The sequence below is a fragment of the Rhinoraja longicauda genome, chromosome 11 (assembly GCF_053455715.1).
Source record: "Rhinoraja longicauda isolate Sanriku21f chromosome 11, sRhiLon1.1, whole genome shotgun sequence".
Taxonomy (NCBI): domain Eukaryota; kingdom Metazoa; phylum Chordata; class Chondrichthyes; order Rajiformes; family Arhynchobatidae; genus Rhinoraja; species Rhinoraja longicauda.
Genome location: NC_135963.1, coordinates 38,716,028 through 38,731,960, shown reverse-complemented (window position 1 = coordinate 38,731,960; position 15,933 = coordinate 38,716,028). Strand labels below are relative to the sequence as shown.

At 42.4% G+C, this 15,933-nt stretch overlaps 1 protein-coding gene across 1 annotated transcript in view; it reads right to left on the bottom strand.

Moving 5' to 3' along the window:
- The window catches only part of atf6 (activating transcription factor 6), a 214,223-nt gene that overhangs the window by 168,251 nt on the left and 30,039 nt on the right, over positions 1 to 15,933 (bottom strand). Inside the window, exon 7 of the mRNA XM_078407413.1 lies at positions 13,592 to 13,806. Within this exon, the coding sequence (XP_078263539.1) occupies positions 13,592 to 13,806 (215 nt within the window). The remainder of the gene's footprint in view (positions 1 to 13,591; positions 13,807 to 15,933) is intronic.

Sequence of the window (15,933 nt, the reverse complement as noted above, 5' to 3'; positions counted from 1 at the left end):
TATGGTGAGGACAGAAACCTTGATAGACAATTAATAAATGCACCAATTATTTCAAAATGGGCCAATTGTTTCAAAACATTTGAACTCCGAAATGTATAAATTCATCCAAGTCCCATCAAACCCACTCCAGTCTCATTCCAGAGATACAGAAACAAAAAATCTAGTTTGACACTCCAGTGAGAGGATCTACTGCAGTGTTGAGCATGCCATTCTTCAAATAAATCATTTAATCTTGACATGTCATGGATTATAGAGTCATGAAGTCAAACAGCACAGAAACAGGCCCATCGTCCCAACTTAGAAACATAGAAAATAGGTGCAGGAGTAGGCCATTCGGCCCTTCGAGCCTGCACTGCCATTCAATATGATCATGGCTGATCATTCAGCTCAGTAGCCTGTACCTGCCTTCTCTCCATACCCCCTGATCCCTTTAGCAAAAAGGGCCACATCTAACTCCCTCTTAAATATAGCCAATGAACTGGCCTCAACTACCTTCTGTGGCAGAGAATTCCACAGACTCACCACTCTCCGTGTGAAGAAATGTTTTCTCATCTCGGTCCTAAAAGACTTCCCCCTTATCCTTAAGCTGTGACCCCTGGTTCTGGACTCCCCCAACATCGGGAACAATCTTCCCGCATCTAGCCTCTCCAACCCCTTAAGAATTTTATATGCTTCTATAAGATCCCCCCTCAGCCTTCTAAATTCCAGCGAGTACAAGCCCAGTCTATCCAGTCTTTCCTCATATGTAAGTCCCGCCATCCCAGGGATCAATCTGGTGAACCTTCTCTGTACTCCCTCTAAGGCAAGAACGTCTTTCCTCAGGTTAGGAGACCAAAACTGCACACAATACTCCAGGTGCGGTCTCACCAAGGCCCTGTACAACTGCAGCAGAACCTCCCTGCTCCTAAACTCAAATCCTCTTGCTATGAATGCCAACATACCATTTGCATTCTTCACTGCCTGCTGCACCTGCATGCTTGCTTTCAATGACTGGTGCACCATGACACCCAGGTCACGTTGCATCTCCCCTTCTCCCAATCGGTCACCATTCAGGTAATACTCTGCTTTCCTGTTCTTGCCGCCAAAGTGGATAACCTCGCATTTATCCACATTGCATTTGCCCACTCTCCTAATCTATCCAAGTCACTCTGCAGCCTCCTAGCATCCTCCTCGCAGCTAACGCTGCCCATGTTGACCAAGTGTGCATCTAATAATGTTATTGAGACAGCATTCTTAAAACTAATCTTGATGAAGTGCCTGTTGAGGCTCTGTTAACTGGCTGGCCAGATTATCTTTCCTCTGGATAAACTAAATGGACACATATGGAGAACAGATACCGTGATGTTAATGCCTTAAGACATCCAAGACAGAAGAATTAATTAAGCAAATAGCCTCAGAATAGGATTAAGAGAAATAATTGTCTAAACAACTGAATCGACAGTACACAAATAAAGCCTGTGATCATGTGATTTCACAACAAATTAACACAATTGGAGAGAAATTAGTCACGGTAGTTTACTTGTGATCGGTTCACTAAAGGGGCTCGACCATCTTGTTTGACCCTCTGCCACCACTCTGCACCATGGGAGGAAGGTCATGCGCGGGGCAAGCCGGGTCAGGCGCCGGTCCTCTCAACGGGGGCGGCGCAATGACAGTTTATTTTAAAGCGTATTTTATAAAGTTTAAAGTAACAAAACTTGATTTATTGAGACCGCGGGGGAATGGTGAGTGGGGTGAACCAAAAATTGTCACGCTATCGTGTGCCGTTTTGGCTGTATTTCGAGAACAAATCTATCCACAAACAAGATGAGAGTTTTAGTAATATAGATTATTCTATTTTTCTCTCAATCACTTAACTGAATTATTTCTTGACATAACTATGCTATTCAAATATGAACTACATTCTGAGCACTGGATAAAGATCATCATTCTAAATTCCCTATTGGATTTATTGGTGATCACTTTCGATACATAGTGATTATTTTGAACACAGACACAACAGAAATAATACTCCATTTTTACTCTGAAACCCATTCATGATTTTACAGACAATGAATCGGCTGCAACTTGCGAGTGACGCTGCAAAGTTCAAGTAGTTGTCATTTTAATTCTGTGACTAGACTTGCAAATCTGATCTGCACGTTCTCAAAAGCCTGTACCTTTAAATCATAATATGAAGATGAAAAATGTGATTTGTTCCATGTGTGGAGTAACCAAGTTCATCATATTTCTTTTAGCTCTATTCCTTTAGACCTTTTTATTGGCCTAGTTAAGATGCATGGCTATTTATAATGATTTAAAGTCTGCATCCCAAAATATTTTACACCCCATTTATTCTCTTAATGTATAAAAAGTGTGGGGTTCCTCAACTGTCCTATTCAAGCGCTTCACTTCATAAGCTGATGACAGTATAACGAAGTAATAAGAGCCACCACAACACCAATTACTTTTATCTATGGCACAGTTGTAAAGCTGAGAGAACTGCTACCTCACGTTATCAATGACCTAAATTCAATCCTGACCTCGGGTGCTGTTTGTATGGAGATTGTACATTCTTCCTGTTACCACATGGGTTTCATCAGGGTGCTCCGGATTCCTCCCACATCCCAGACCTGCGGGTTTGTTGGTTAATTGATCTCTGTAAATTTCCCCTTGTGTGTGGGGAGTGCATGCAAAATTGGGATTACATAGACCTAGTGTGAACAGGTCGGTCGGCATGGACTCGGTAGGCCGAAGGGCTTGTTTACTTGCTGCATCTCCAAAATACACTAAACTACCTATCTCAAGCTGATACACACAAGTAATTTGCATCTCTCCATTTCCCAGTTCGACCATGGGTCACAGACATGAAATCTTGACTGATCCTCTTTCCACATATACTGACTCATCTTCTGAGTGTTTTCAGCATCCACATTTTCTTTTACTGATTCTCACTTACAGACTTGGAAGCTGAATGCTCCCTGCCATTTAACACAATGAGGGAGATCAACAGGTCCATCTCTAGTCTTCATATCAACACATGATACACATCATTCAGTGCTGAAAGAGTGGGAGATTTCATTCTTTGTAAAGTTGCCCAAATTTTCATAAATCACAAAAGAATGTCCATCCATCAAAATGCAATATTTCACAATTGAATCTTGGGTTTCAGGCATGGCTTCACATTACGTCAGCTAGGGGATACATGCAATGATCAAATGCCTTGACTTAACACACTGCCTGCTGACAAGAATCAGAATATGATTGCAAAGGACTCGAATGTAGTTTTTAATCAATGCACCATTGTGCTGACTTTTTTAACCTGTTCATTGCCACGATTTTTGTTTCACTTGTATACTCTGACCCGAGAACACTTGGGGATGGCACTGAACAGGCAATCAAAATAATAAAACTACATGACATTTCTCAATTAATGATGCACAGAAGAGTTAATCTTTATTTCAGCATGCATCCAGAACCTCTATTTGTCCATCTCTTTGACAATACATATGCTCGAGCAGTTTGTGATCAAGGTGGCGGTGTTGCTGGGCCTTTCAAAGAGTATTAAGGTGAAAAAATCCCCAGGGGCCGATGGCATCTATCCAAGCTTATTGAGAGAGGCAAGAGAGGAAATTGCAGGGTCCTTAACAAATATTTTTGCATCTTCTCTAGCCACAGGCGAGGCCACAATGGACTTCAGAGTAGCCATGTTGTTCATTTGTTTAAGAAGTGAAGAAGAGATATTCCAGGGAATAATAATGCAAGAAGTCTTGGTGGACTTTGGTTAGACCGCATTTGTAGTCCTGTGTGCTGTTCTGATTGCCCCAATACAGGAACAATAGACAATAGACAATAGGTGCAGGAGTAGGCCATTCAGCCCTTCGAGCCAGCACCGCCATTCAATGCGATCATGGCTGATCACTCTCAATCAGTACCCCGTTCCTGCCTTCTCCCCATACCCCCTCACTCCGCTATCCTTAAGAGCTCTATCCAGCTCTCTCTTGAAAGCATCCAACGAACTGGCCTCCACTGCCTTCTGAGGCAGAGAATTCCACACTTTCACCACTCTCTGACTGAAAAAGTTCTTCCTCATCTCCGTTCTAAATGGCCTACCCCTTATTCTTAAACTGTGGCCCCTTGTTCTGGACTCCCCCAACATTGGGAACATGTTTCCTGCCTCTAATGTGTCCAATCCCCTAATTATCTTATATGTTTCAATAAGATCCCCCCTCATCCTTCTAAATTCCAGTGTATACAAGCCCAATCGCTCCAGCCTTTCAACATATGACAGTCCCGCCATTCCGGGAATTAACCTAGTGAACCTACGCTGCACGCCCTCCATAGCAATGTGGAGGGTTGAAGAGGTTTACTAAAATGCTGCCTCAATTAAAGGGTATTTGTTATGAGAGCTTGGACAACCTTGGATTGATTTTGTTTGCAGCATTGGAGGCTAAGGGAAGACCTGCTAAAAGTATACAAATTTATGGGAGGCATAGAAGAGGTAAATAGTTACAGCCCTCTTCCCAGGATGTTAATGTCAAAGATTAGAAGGCATACCTTTAAGGTGAAAGTGGCAAAAGAGAAATCGGGGCAAATTCTTTTTTTTACACACAGGGTGCTGGGTGCCTGGAACGTGCTGCCAGGGGTGGATTTTGGATGGGCACATGGAAATGCAGAGAATGGAGAGATATGGATCACGCGCTGGCAGAGGTGTTCAGTTTAACTTGCCATCTATAGTGGGCCAATGGGAATGTTCCTGTGCTGGACTGTTTTATGCTCGAATAACAACTAGCTTTTCAAACCTTTCCCGGAAAAGCTTGTAAATACAGTTTTTGAAGGAAAAGGTTTAAGAAGTTTCTGGTTACACATTTTGAGGTTCACTGGAATAGAAGTAACAGACTGAGCAGAGGACAGCTCTGTTGGAAGAAACATTTACACAGCAGTAAAAACATAGTAATACTGTATAATTTTGCACAAATATTGTGTTTTATATACACAATACACATTATTGTGTATATTACAGTCTGGTACCTTTCGGGTTCTGTTCATGTTACAGTTGTGCTAAGGTATATAGGTAGAACTGTAATATGTATCTGAGAAGTGTCTATTCTTGTACTGACCATGCAGGCGGTATGTTACACCCAATTATTGACCCATCCCAAAAAAGCACTACACCAATGCGCACCTCCACTTCCTGCACCACCCCCTATCCCCACCCGTTCACCAATGAGAGCAATTCGAAGAGTTAAAAGTAAATTGACAATTGTGCCCCAGGAAATCGATGACAAAATTGCAAAGTGTGTAATAATTAACAGTCATGTTATTTATTTATATGCAGATAGACAGGAGGAAGCCAGAGCAGAGCATAAACACTTGCATGGACTGGCTGGGCCAAATGGCTTGTTTCTCTGCCATGTATCCATGTAATCTGCCTGTCACTCCTCCTAGTTTTTAAATCTTGTGGAAACAGTTAGACGCCCAACTTAGGCTTTTGCCAGTAATTGTTCTTGCCAGTATAGTGCTTTATCCATTGTAGAATCACACAAGTATTCAGTTGACGACAAATAACAAAGAAATTTCAATATTTATTTAGCAAATTAATTTATTATTTTGATACCAATTTGTTCAGTCCTGCTTTCATTATTCTTGCTCTTCTTTAATGACTCAGGGAAGGTAACTAATCTCATCTGATCACATCTCATAAATGGAAGGTATTTATTTCACAAAATGCTGGAGTAACTCAGCAGGTCAGGCAGCATATCAGGAGAGAAGGAATGGGTGACGTTTCGGGTCGAGACCCTTCTTCAGTCTGACCTGACCTGCTGAGTTACTCCAGCATTTTGTGAAATAAATACCTTCGATTTGTACCAGCATCTGCAGTTATTTTCTTACATCTCATAAATGAGTCACTGATGTTTATTAGAGCTCTTTCTTGCACTGGAAAACATCCAGCAGCTCACTTAGTCCATTCACCATCATGAGTAGCAGATGGTAGCAGGGATTGTGAAATACAATTTTTAGGAGACATCGAATCCACAGATTAGACAAGAAAGATACAGACTTCTTCCTCAGCTTTAAAAGCACTTTTGCCTGCTTTTGATGCATTTCCATCTTCTAATGTTGCTCTTGCATCGATTTTAGGCATTCCAGCTAACTTTTTAAAAAATACAAGAACATGAAAATGACAGCTGAAAATAATTAAATTAATTTGTACCTTTTCCACAAGGCATGACATGGACGCAGAATTAGGCTATTTATCAGCCCATCAAGCCGACTCTTTACGTTTTATGTAGAAAGACGGGTCTCAACCCAAAACATCATCTATCCTTTTTCTCCAGAGATGCTGCTTGACCCGCTGAGATACGCTGTTTGTAGTCGCCAAGTTTTCCAACACTCAGAGTCAAGAGTTCTATCAGCATTATAATTTATACAATATGTTTATGACCCTCACCGATTTATCATGTGATAATTGTCTCCATCACTCGGTAAATGCTTCCGTAATCTCTCAAGCAGCTTGGTCTGATTTAAGCAGCCCACCTCAAGACTTACACAGCTCTCCCTGTCCATCATATCCCTCTGTGGGAATAACCATTATTCTCAGAGCCGGCCTGGGCTATTCTGCTTTTCCATTTTATTCCACGGATGGACAACTTTTCTGGAATGGCAGTCATCAATTAAATACTCCAAAGACGTACAGGTATGTAGGTTAATTGGCTGGGCAAATGTAAAAATTGTCCCTAGTGGGAGTAGGATAGTGTTAATGTACGGGGATCACTGGGCGGCACGGACTTGGAGGGCCGAAAAGGCCTGTTTCCGGCTGTAGATATATGATATGATATGATAAATCTTTACTAAAAGCATATATGAAACCAAGATCCCTTCCTCAAAAACCATAGCTAGTACCAAACCAGAAGGCATGATCTCGAGCAATTACCATGATTTCTCGTCAGCTCAGAGATCTGGACATCTTGGCGTCAGCCACACCCAATCTCTGCAAATCAGAGCATGTCACATTTTCCAGGCCCAAAGCCAACCAGCCAACTGTTACTTTATGGCTCATCTTAAATAAAAAGGATTGAAAAAGACATGGGTGATTATTTTCCTGCTTAATTGTCAAGAATAGTCTTTTCATGTCAATAAAGTCAGATATGCAGAAAACACCTTCAGGTCACTTCATCACCACTAATTGGAATATATTGTGGCAAGGTTGAGGGAGTTTACTTGATGAGAGAAAAATACTGACATCACATTATGATACTTTTTAATTATGATATCTACTATTGGCTATGCTTATGGGAAGGTTTTGCTCGCTTACTTCATGGCTTAGTTCTCACAAACCAGGCATGTGTACATGTCAAGATCTGGATAATTTTTGCATTTCCACTTCTCTCTGGAGTACAAAAGATTTTGTAGTAAAAGAATATATCTTTGCACAACCCACCCATTTCCCTCATATCAATTGCTTCCCTCAGGACTTACAGATAATAGAACAGCCATTAAAATGCATCAGTGAAAAAGGCAGCTGATGAGATATATTTAAAAAATGCATTGCAAATTCGGCTCTTATAATGCCAACACAATGAGAGTAGTCTCATCACTTTGGGATAGAAATGCCTAATGAACCAGTAAGTTTTCTACCTCCATAACACAGACTCAATCCATTATTTTAACCCATTGAAATCTGCTCTCGCTGAGATCACTGTGCCTTCTTTACAATGTAATCAGTAAAATCAGCGTTTGAGCTGAAATTTGAAGACCTCCTAGAAAACCAATTACAAAAAGTTTTTTTTTTTTTTAAATCCCAACTGCAGCCATGCATATTGGCAAATGGATTGGGAGAAATTTTCTATGAAAAACAACACAGATGGTCACGGACACAAATTAGTCTTACCCTTTATTCCCTGTTCAATTCTACAAAACTAAACTAGAGGAACATGCAAAAGAAAACCATCAGTGTACTCAGGCAACATGCCAAATTAAACTAGTTAACTGGCGAACCAATGCACGAACTTCATATCAGACTCGTTACAATTCCAAGTATTCAATAGAGCTGAGCACAAAACTATCTAAAAACTAATGGGGTCTATTGCAAAGCTCATATTCTCTGATCCAGACATGTCAAACATGGTCTTTCTTTTTTAATCTTTATATCTTTATTGTCATTGTACAGGGGTACAACGAGATTGGGAATGCGACTTCCATTCGATGCAATAAATTGACTACTCCCACTTCCTCCAAACCAGAGGCGTAGCTATGGGCACTCGCATGGGCCCTAGCTACGCCTGCCTCTTTGTCGGGTACGTCGAACAATCCCTGTTCCAGACGTACACTGGCACCATCCCCGAACTCTACCTCCGCTGCATCGACGACTGCATTGGTGCTACCTCTTGCACCCATGCAGAACTCACTGACTTCATACACTTCACCTCCAATTTCCATCCTGCCCTTAAATATACCTGGACTATCTCTGACATCTCCCTCCCGTTTCTGGACCTCACCATCTCCATCACAGGAGACTAGTGACGGACATTTACTATAAACCCACTGACTCGCACAGCTATCTGGACTACACTTCTTCCCACCCGGTCCCCTGCAAAAAGTCTACTCCCAATTCCTCCGTCTACGCCGCATCTCCGCCCGGGATGAGGTGTTTCACACTAGGGCTTCCGAGATGTCCTCGTTCTTCAGAAAACGGGGCTTCCCCTCCTCCATTATAGATGAAGCTCTCACTAGGGTCTCTTCTACATCCCGCAGCTCTGCTCTTGCTCCCCCTCCCCCCACTCGCAACAAGGACAGAATCCCCCTCGTTCTCACCTTCCACCCCACCAGCCAGCGGATCCAACATATCATCCACCAACATTTCCGTCACCTACAACGGGACCGCACCACTGGCCATATCTTCCCATCCCCTCCCCTCTCTGCGTTCCGCAGAGACCGTTCCCTCCGTAACTCCCTGGTCCACTCTTCCCTTCCTACCCAAACCACCCCAACCCCGGGCACTTTCCCCTGCAACTGCACGAGATGCAACACCTGTCCCTTTACCTCCCCCCTCAACTCCATCCAAGGACCCAAACAGTCTTTCCAGGTGAAACAAAGGTTCACCTGCACCTCCTCCAACCTCATCTATTGCATCCGCTGCTCTAGATGCAAACTTATTTACATCGGCGAAACCAAGCGCCGGCTCGACGATCGCTTCGCTGAACACCTGCGCTCGGTCCGCATTAACCAAACTGATCTCCCGGTGGCCGAGCATTTCAACTCCCCCTCCCATTCCCAGTCTGACCTTTCTGTCATGGGCCTCCTCCAGTGCCATAGTGAGGCCCACCGGAAATTGGAGGAACAGCACCTCATATTTCGCCTGGGCAGTTTGCAGCCCAGTGGTATGAACATCGACTTCTCCAACTTTAGATAGTTCCTCTGTCCCTCCCTTCCCCTCCTCCTTCCCAGATCTCCCTCTATCTTCCTGTCTCCACCTATATCCTTCCTTTGTCCCACCCCCCTGACATCAGTCTGAAGAAGGGTCTCGACCCGAAACGTCACCCATTCCTTCTCTCCCGAGATGCTGCCTGACCTGCTGAGTTACCCCAGCATTTTGTGAATAAATTAATTAGCTAATCAACTGAAATTTAGACAACCCAGAGAAACAAAATTAGAAACAGTTAAAACAGTATAAAGTGCAAATAGGTCTGTGCCGGGTCGATGTGCGACGTGACCATCTGAAGGAGACAGTTCATGGGGGGGGGGGGGGCACTCAGCAGCACCGGTTCAGATCAGCTATGGCTCTGGGGATGGAGCTGTTCCTAAGTCTGGAGGTGCGGGCGTAGAAGGACTTGTAATATCTGCCGGATGGTAGAAGTTCGAACAGACTATTGCAAGGGTGTGAGGAGTCTTTATGAATGCTGGTGGCTTTCCTGAGGCATCGTGTATTGTAGATGCCCTCCAAGGCTGGAAGCTGCATCCTGATAATCTTCTGAGCTCTGTAGACAACCCGCTGAAGAGCTCTCCTCTCCGCCTCCTTGCAGCTGAGATACCACACATAGATGCCATGCGTTAGGATGCTCTCTGTGTAGTGGTAGAAGGTCGTCAGCAGCTGTTAGGGCAGACCAGTCTTTTTCAGTGTTCTTAGGAAAAACAGTCGTTGCTGTGCCTTCTTGACCAGCGCAGCAGTGTTAGTGGACCATGAAAGGTCCTCCGAAATGTGTGTGCCCAGACACCTGAAGCTGGACACTCTGTCCACACTGTCCCCGTTGATAGAGATCGGAGCGTATTCCCCATTATGTGACCTTGTGAAGTTGATGATCAGCTCCTTGGTCTTAGAGGTGTTTAGGGACAGGTCGTTATCTGAGCACCAGTCCGCCAGGTTCTGCACCTCCGCTCTGAAGTGTGTTTTATCACCGTTGGTGATCAGCCCGATCACCGTTGGTGATCAGCCCGATCACCGTTGTGTCGTCTGCAAACTTAACAATGGTGTTGGTGGCGAATGCAGGAACACAGTCGTGTGTGAAGAGGGAGTAGAGCATGGGGCTCAATACACAGCCCTGTGGTGTGCCGGTACTCAGGGTGATAGTGGAGGACAGGTGCGGGCCCAGTCTCACTGCCTGCGGTAGCTCCATCAGGAAATTCAGGATTCAGTCGCATAACGACGACCTGAGGCCTAGCTGGTGGAGTTTGGTGGTGAGCTTGGAGGGGATGACTGTGTTGAAGGCAGAGCTATAGTCTATGAATAGCATCCTCACGTACGTGCCCTGTCTCTTCGGGTGAGTCCGGACAGAGTGAAGAGCCAGAGAGATGGCGTCCTCTGTGGATCTGTTTGCCCTGTATGCAAATTGATGCGAGTCCAGTGAGGCAGGGATGCTGGATTTGATGTATGAGAGGACCAGCCTTTCAAAGCACTTCATGATTATAGGAGTTAGGAGTCGGTGATTTTTGTTTTTTTCACTGTGGTAGCTGACTTCAGGCACTTGGGGACCGTTGCCAGAGATAAAGATAGGTTAAAGATCCTGGTGAATACCTCAGCCAGCTGTTCAGCACAGTCCCTAAGTACCCTTCCTTGAACTCCGTCCGGGCCTGCAGCCTTACGTGGGTTGACCCTTCGCAGAGCGCGCTGTACACCCTGTGTGCTCAATGTTAAGACCTGTCCCTCCGCCATGGCCGGGGTTATTCCATTCATGGTGGTGTTGCCAGTTTCGAAGCGGGCAAAGGTGTTAAGCTCGTTGGCCAGTGTGACATCACTGTGGGGGCAGGCAGGGCTGCTCTTGTAGTCAGTGATGTCCCTGACACCTTGCCACATGCTGTCATATGTGATAAGCATATATTATTTACCATAAATTATTGACCAATATCAAGAGTTGAAGAACACAAATTGACAATACAATGAAGAACAAGAGAACATGATTTGATTTTTTAAATTTGTTCATTTCCAAAAGTGCCTCATCGCATTTTCAAAAGCTGCTACAGAAACACACCACATGTAACTTAAAATCTACTTTCTTGATAATGTTTCTGGTTGGTGGCTTGGCATTTCATTTTGCTGGTTTGACAGTACACCCTGCTCGTTCTTTCTTCTTCCAAACCACTTTGTAATCTCTTATTTGTAAATAGAGAATAACTGTCATCACAATTAACTGAGCAGCTGAGCAATTGTCACAAATTAGTGCAGCGTAACAGTATACCCAAATCTCCAGCAAATACTACAGCAAAACATCCAAGCTCCTGTCTGGATGAAATGCCCAAATTCGGATGCCACACATACAACATTCACTGAAACTACTGCTTCATTTTCAAACTGAACAACCTGACCCACTGCATCGGGCTCAAAATTTTAAAATCAGAACACAATTGATAACATTCATCCCTCATCTGGTTTTCTTCATGTTTTCTCTACAAATTCCAAAATTTGGCAGTCTTAGATCATTTAATTGCTAATCAACCCAGAGGGCGGCACAATGACTAAGATAGAACAAGCGTGAATGGGCGATCAATGGTCAGCATGGACTCACTCTGTGGGCCAAAGGGCCTATTTAGAAACTAAACTGTATCTAAACTAAAAACTAAACATGAACTGAACATGAACAGTAGTTTGGTCTGAACATGTATGTAAAACCTGCATGACACAATTAAGCATTGAAGAATCAAACATTACCAAATAAAACTCTGCTTCAGAGGCCTACGCCTCAAAATTCAGGTTTGATTTTCATTGCAACTGCAAAAGGCACCATTTCACATCATTGCCACTGAAGTAACAGAAATGCATGTACTAATTTAGCTTTTCTTTTCCAATTCTCATATGTCCATCAGTTTGTTTTTAAATCAGTTTTTAAACTTGTACAATAAAAACACTTCCAAGAACAGAAAAAACTGAAATGTTCAGAACATCCATCAAAATATATTTTTCACAACACTTTTGTTTACCAATGAACCTCAAATATTACAATCAATGCGCTAGTTCAGCTGTATAAATTATTTGACATGAGTCAGGAAGAGTTATGATGAAAAACTATCCTTTGATGATACTTATCGCCTTTACTTTCATTACTGTTTTCATTTCCTTTGGTTCCATTTGTCCCCTCCTTCAGTTTTTCCTTAACCCTTTCATAGCCTTGTAAATACTCTTGCACATTCCTCTCTCCAAATTTTTTACATTCTTATTTTTGTGCTTTTCCTTTTGCTAGGTAACTTCTCGGCAGCAGCACCATGATTCACTGTGGATTTGAACAGATATCTCAGGGAATGTTTCTGTGCTATAAAACTCTCGGACTCCATGGGAGATAACACAGGAAATATAACCCTCTTTCGCAGACAGGGTATTAAGTTTGCATAAAATGAATTACCATCGGCGTGGAAGGGATGATTTAAATTGACGATTCATAGCTCAAAATGAATACCCTTATGTCAAAAAGAAATACCACCACCCACATCTGAGTTTTATACTTTCATAAATGATCTGGTAACAATACATCACAAAACCATGCGAATAGATAAAATCAACTTTGAATTAATTTGCATTTATTTTAAGATCCAGATTGTACTAGATTGTCATGTTTTCACTTAAGATTTATTCAGCAATCAGACAATAATTCCAAAATTAGTAGTCTGCAAACCTTTGGGTTCACTACATTTGAACAGGACATCCATTGGTAAATTTAAAAATAAAATAGCATCTTAATTTGAGCTGTTTGAAGGCCCAATAGCTGTAATCCAGACAATTGGCTCTCGCCTTTATTTCCAGGCAAGTAAAAAGTAAAATGGGTTAATAATTTTAAGCAAGATTCAAATAAATCCAATTGAGAATTCAAACAGATTTCTTTGCCCAGAGGACTGTTAGATCTTGTTACTGCAAAATGCAGCTGAAGCCAAATGGTATGCATGTTTTAAGACCCATCCTTGTAAAAGGAAAAGAAAGAAGGTTATGTTAGTGAAGAGACATTGGGGGTGGAGGATTCTTTTTGAGCAGGTTTGGACAGAGCAATCACATCACCTCCATTTGTGCTTGCACAATATATGCAATCTGCAAAATTCATCTGCATAAAATATGTCAGCAATTGTAGAAAATAGCCTGGTAGATACATCGCCGAACCCAAAAAAATCAATTAGAAAATAAAGTGAAACTTACATCTTGCTTCTTATTGTTAATCCCAGTTGGAATGATTGCATTTGTCACTGAAACGTTTTCATTCATTGTGCTGCTGTTGGCAGGCGTCAGGATTCTGACTGGCACTGTGCCCACGGGACTGGTCCCTCCATCCACATTTATCACAGGATGAGAATTAAGACTACCTTGCGGCTGAAGCTGCACCACTGTAGGCTGAGAAACCACAACAGGATGACCTAAGGAGAAGACAAACCAAATGAACATCGCCAAACAAGCACAATTTTTTGATGCACCAATTCTGTTCTGAAAGCCGGTATTTTCCATTTTGAGGGAATCAAGAACTTATAGACAATAGACAATAGGTGCAGGAGGAGGCCGAGCCACCACCGCCATTCAATGTGATCATGGCTGATCATTCTCAATCAGTACCCCGTTCCTGCCTTCTCCCCATACCCCCTGACTCTATCTTGAATGCATTCAGAGAATTGGCCTCCACTGCCTTCTGAGGCAGAGAATTCCACAGATTCACAACTTAATCTAATCACATTATATTTAAACTAATCAAAATAAGTTTGGCAAAAATCAGTATGAAAAAAATTCTAAATTAAATAATTGAAAATTGAAAACATTTTCCAATCAAAAGCTGAGTTAATGCAGGCAAAAGATTCACACTGCATTCATAATCCAAAATGAAAATTATGAGTTGGTGATAACCAATTACCTAAAATGTACTCACATCACTGCACATTTAATTAAGCATGATGAAACATGGTTCTAATATTTAGAAGATATTATTTTGATGTAAATGACTGCATTGTAGTTTCTGACAGTTCTATTATTTTAGAATGAATTCTGTTAATCTCCAAATTCTATTGGTCAAACCTGCTACAGTCACAAAGTTATGGAGCAAAAAGAATAACAAGTACAAACTTGCTCCCCACAAATCCCTGCAAAAAACCTACATTTCCAAAAAAAAAGTTCAAAATAGAGAATAAATGCACACCGATACACAGGACATTTTGAAATTTGCAGCCTTTGGTGTCACACATTCCAACAAAGTGCACAATTTCTGTGAAAAATCTTTGTTTATTTTACAAAACAATGTTTTAAAAATATTCTTCATTTCAAGAGTGCATCAGCTCAAAATTGAGATTTACTAGTTTGCTGTGGAATTATTGCTGCAAAGTATATATATTGGTCCACAATCATTTGTAAATTCATTGTGCAATGGATTCTACTTTTCTGCTCCAAGCAGAAGTAGGGGCATATTCTTTAATAAACTGCAGCAACAATTTTCACATGGTTTCAAATGGTGTTGGACAGCCTTACTGGTAGTTAACCTGTATTGACAATCCTCTCAGGTTATAAACACCTGATTTAATAACAGCCAGTAAATGCAAATGAGCACATGGGGACCAAGCGCAGGCTCTGCGATCGTTTCGCTCAGCACCTCCGCTCAGTCCGTCGTAACCAACCTGATCTCCCGGTGGCTCAGCAATTCAACTCCCCCTCCCATTCCGACCTTTCTGTCCTGGGCCTCCTCCATTGTCAGAGTGCGGTCCAGCGCAAATTGGAGGAACAGCACCTCATATTTCGCTTGGGTAGTTTACACCTCAGTGGTATGAACATTGACTTCTCTAACTTCAGATAGTCCCTGCTTTCCCTCTCTATCCCCTCCACCTTCCCAGTTCTCCAACTAGTCAACCTGTCTCCGACTACATTCTTTTGTTCCACCCCCTCCCCTGACATCAGTCTGAAGAAGGGTCTCGACCCGAAACGTCACCCATTCCTTCTCTCCAGAGATGCTGCCTGACCCGCTGAGTTACTCCAGCTTTTTGTGTCTACCTGGGAGATGGGAATGATGCATTAGCAACTGCCAAGGGCTGCAGGCATCTTTTGTCAAGTGGGAACTCGGGTCTTGGAAATATCTGAATGTTTAAGTTAAATGCACTGTGTTAACAATACCTTGCCTTTGGTAAGCCCGTGCTTTTAGTTAAATATACTGTAGGGTGGCTCATTTACGATTTGTGAACGGATTGGGTTACAAACAATACTCAGAAACAGAACATAATGTTAACCTGGGGATGACCCTAAATTATTTATTCATGAAATAGTATTTTCTAAAATGATCATTCCATGGCATACAAGCTCAATTTATTGATAACAATAATTCTTTCAGTCAGCTTCCAAGTTCGAGACAATTTCACGATGTGAGAGTATCATCAGCTACTCCCTCCTTCCCATACAATACATCACTAACACCGTTGGTGGGTCAGAACCAACCTGGGATAAAGATAAATCAATCTGGAATATTGATTGTCACATACATTTCTGCAAGTATGAATATGCAAGGCTTTTGCTCA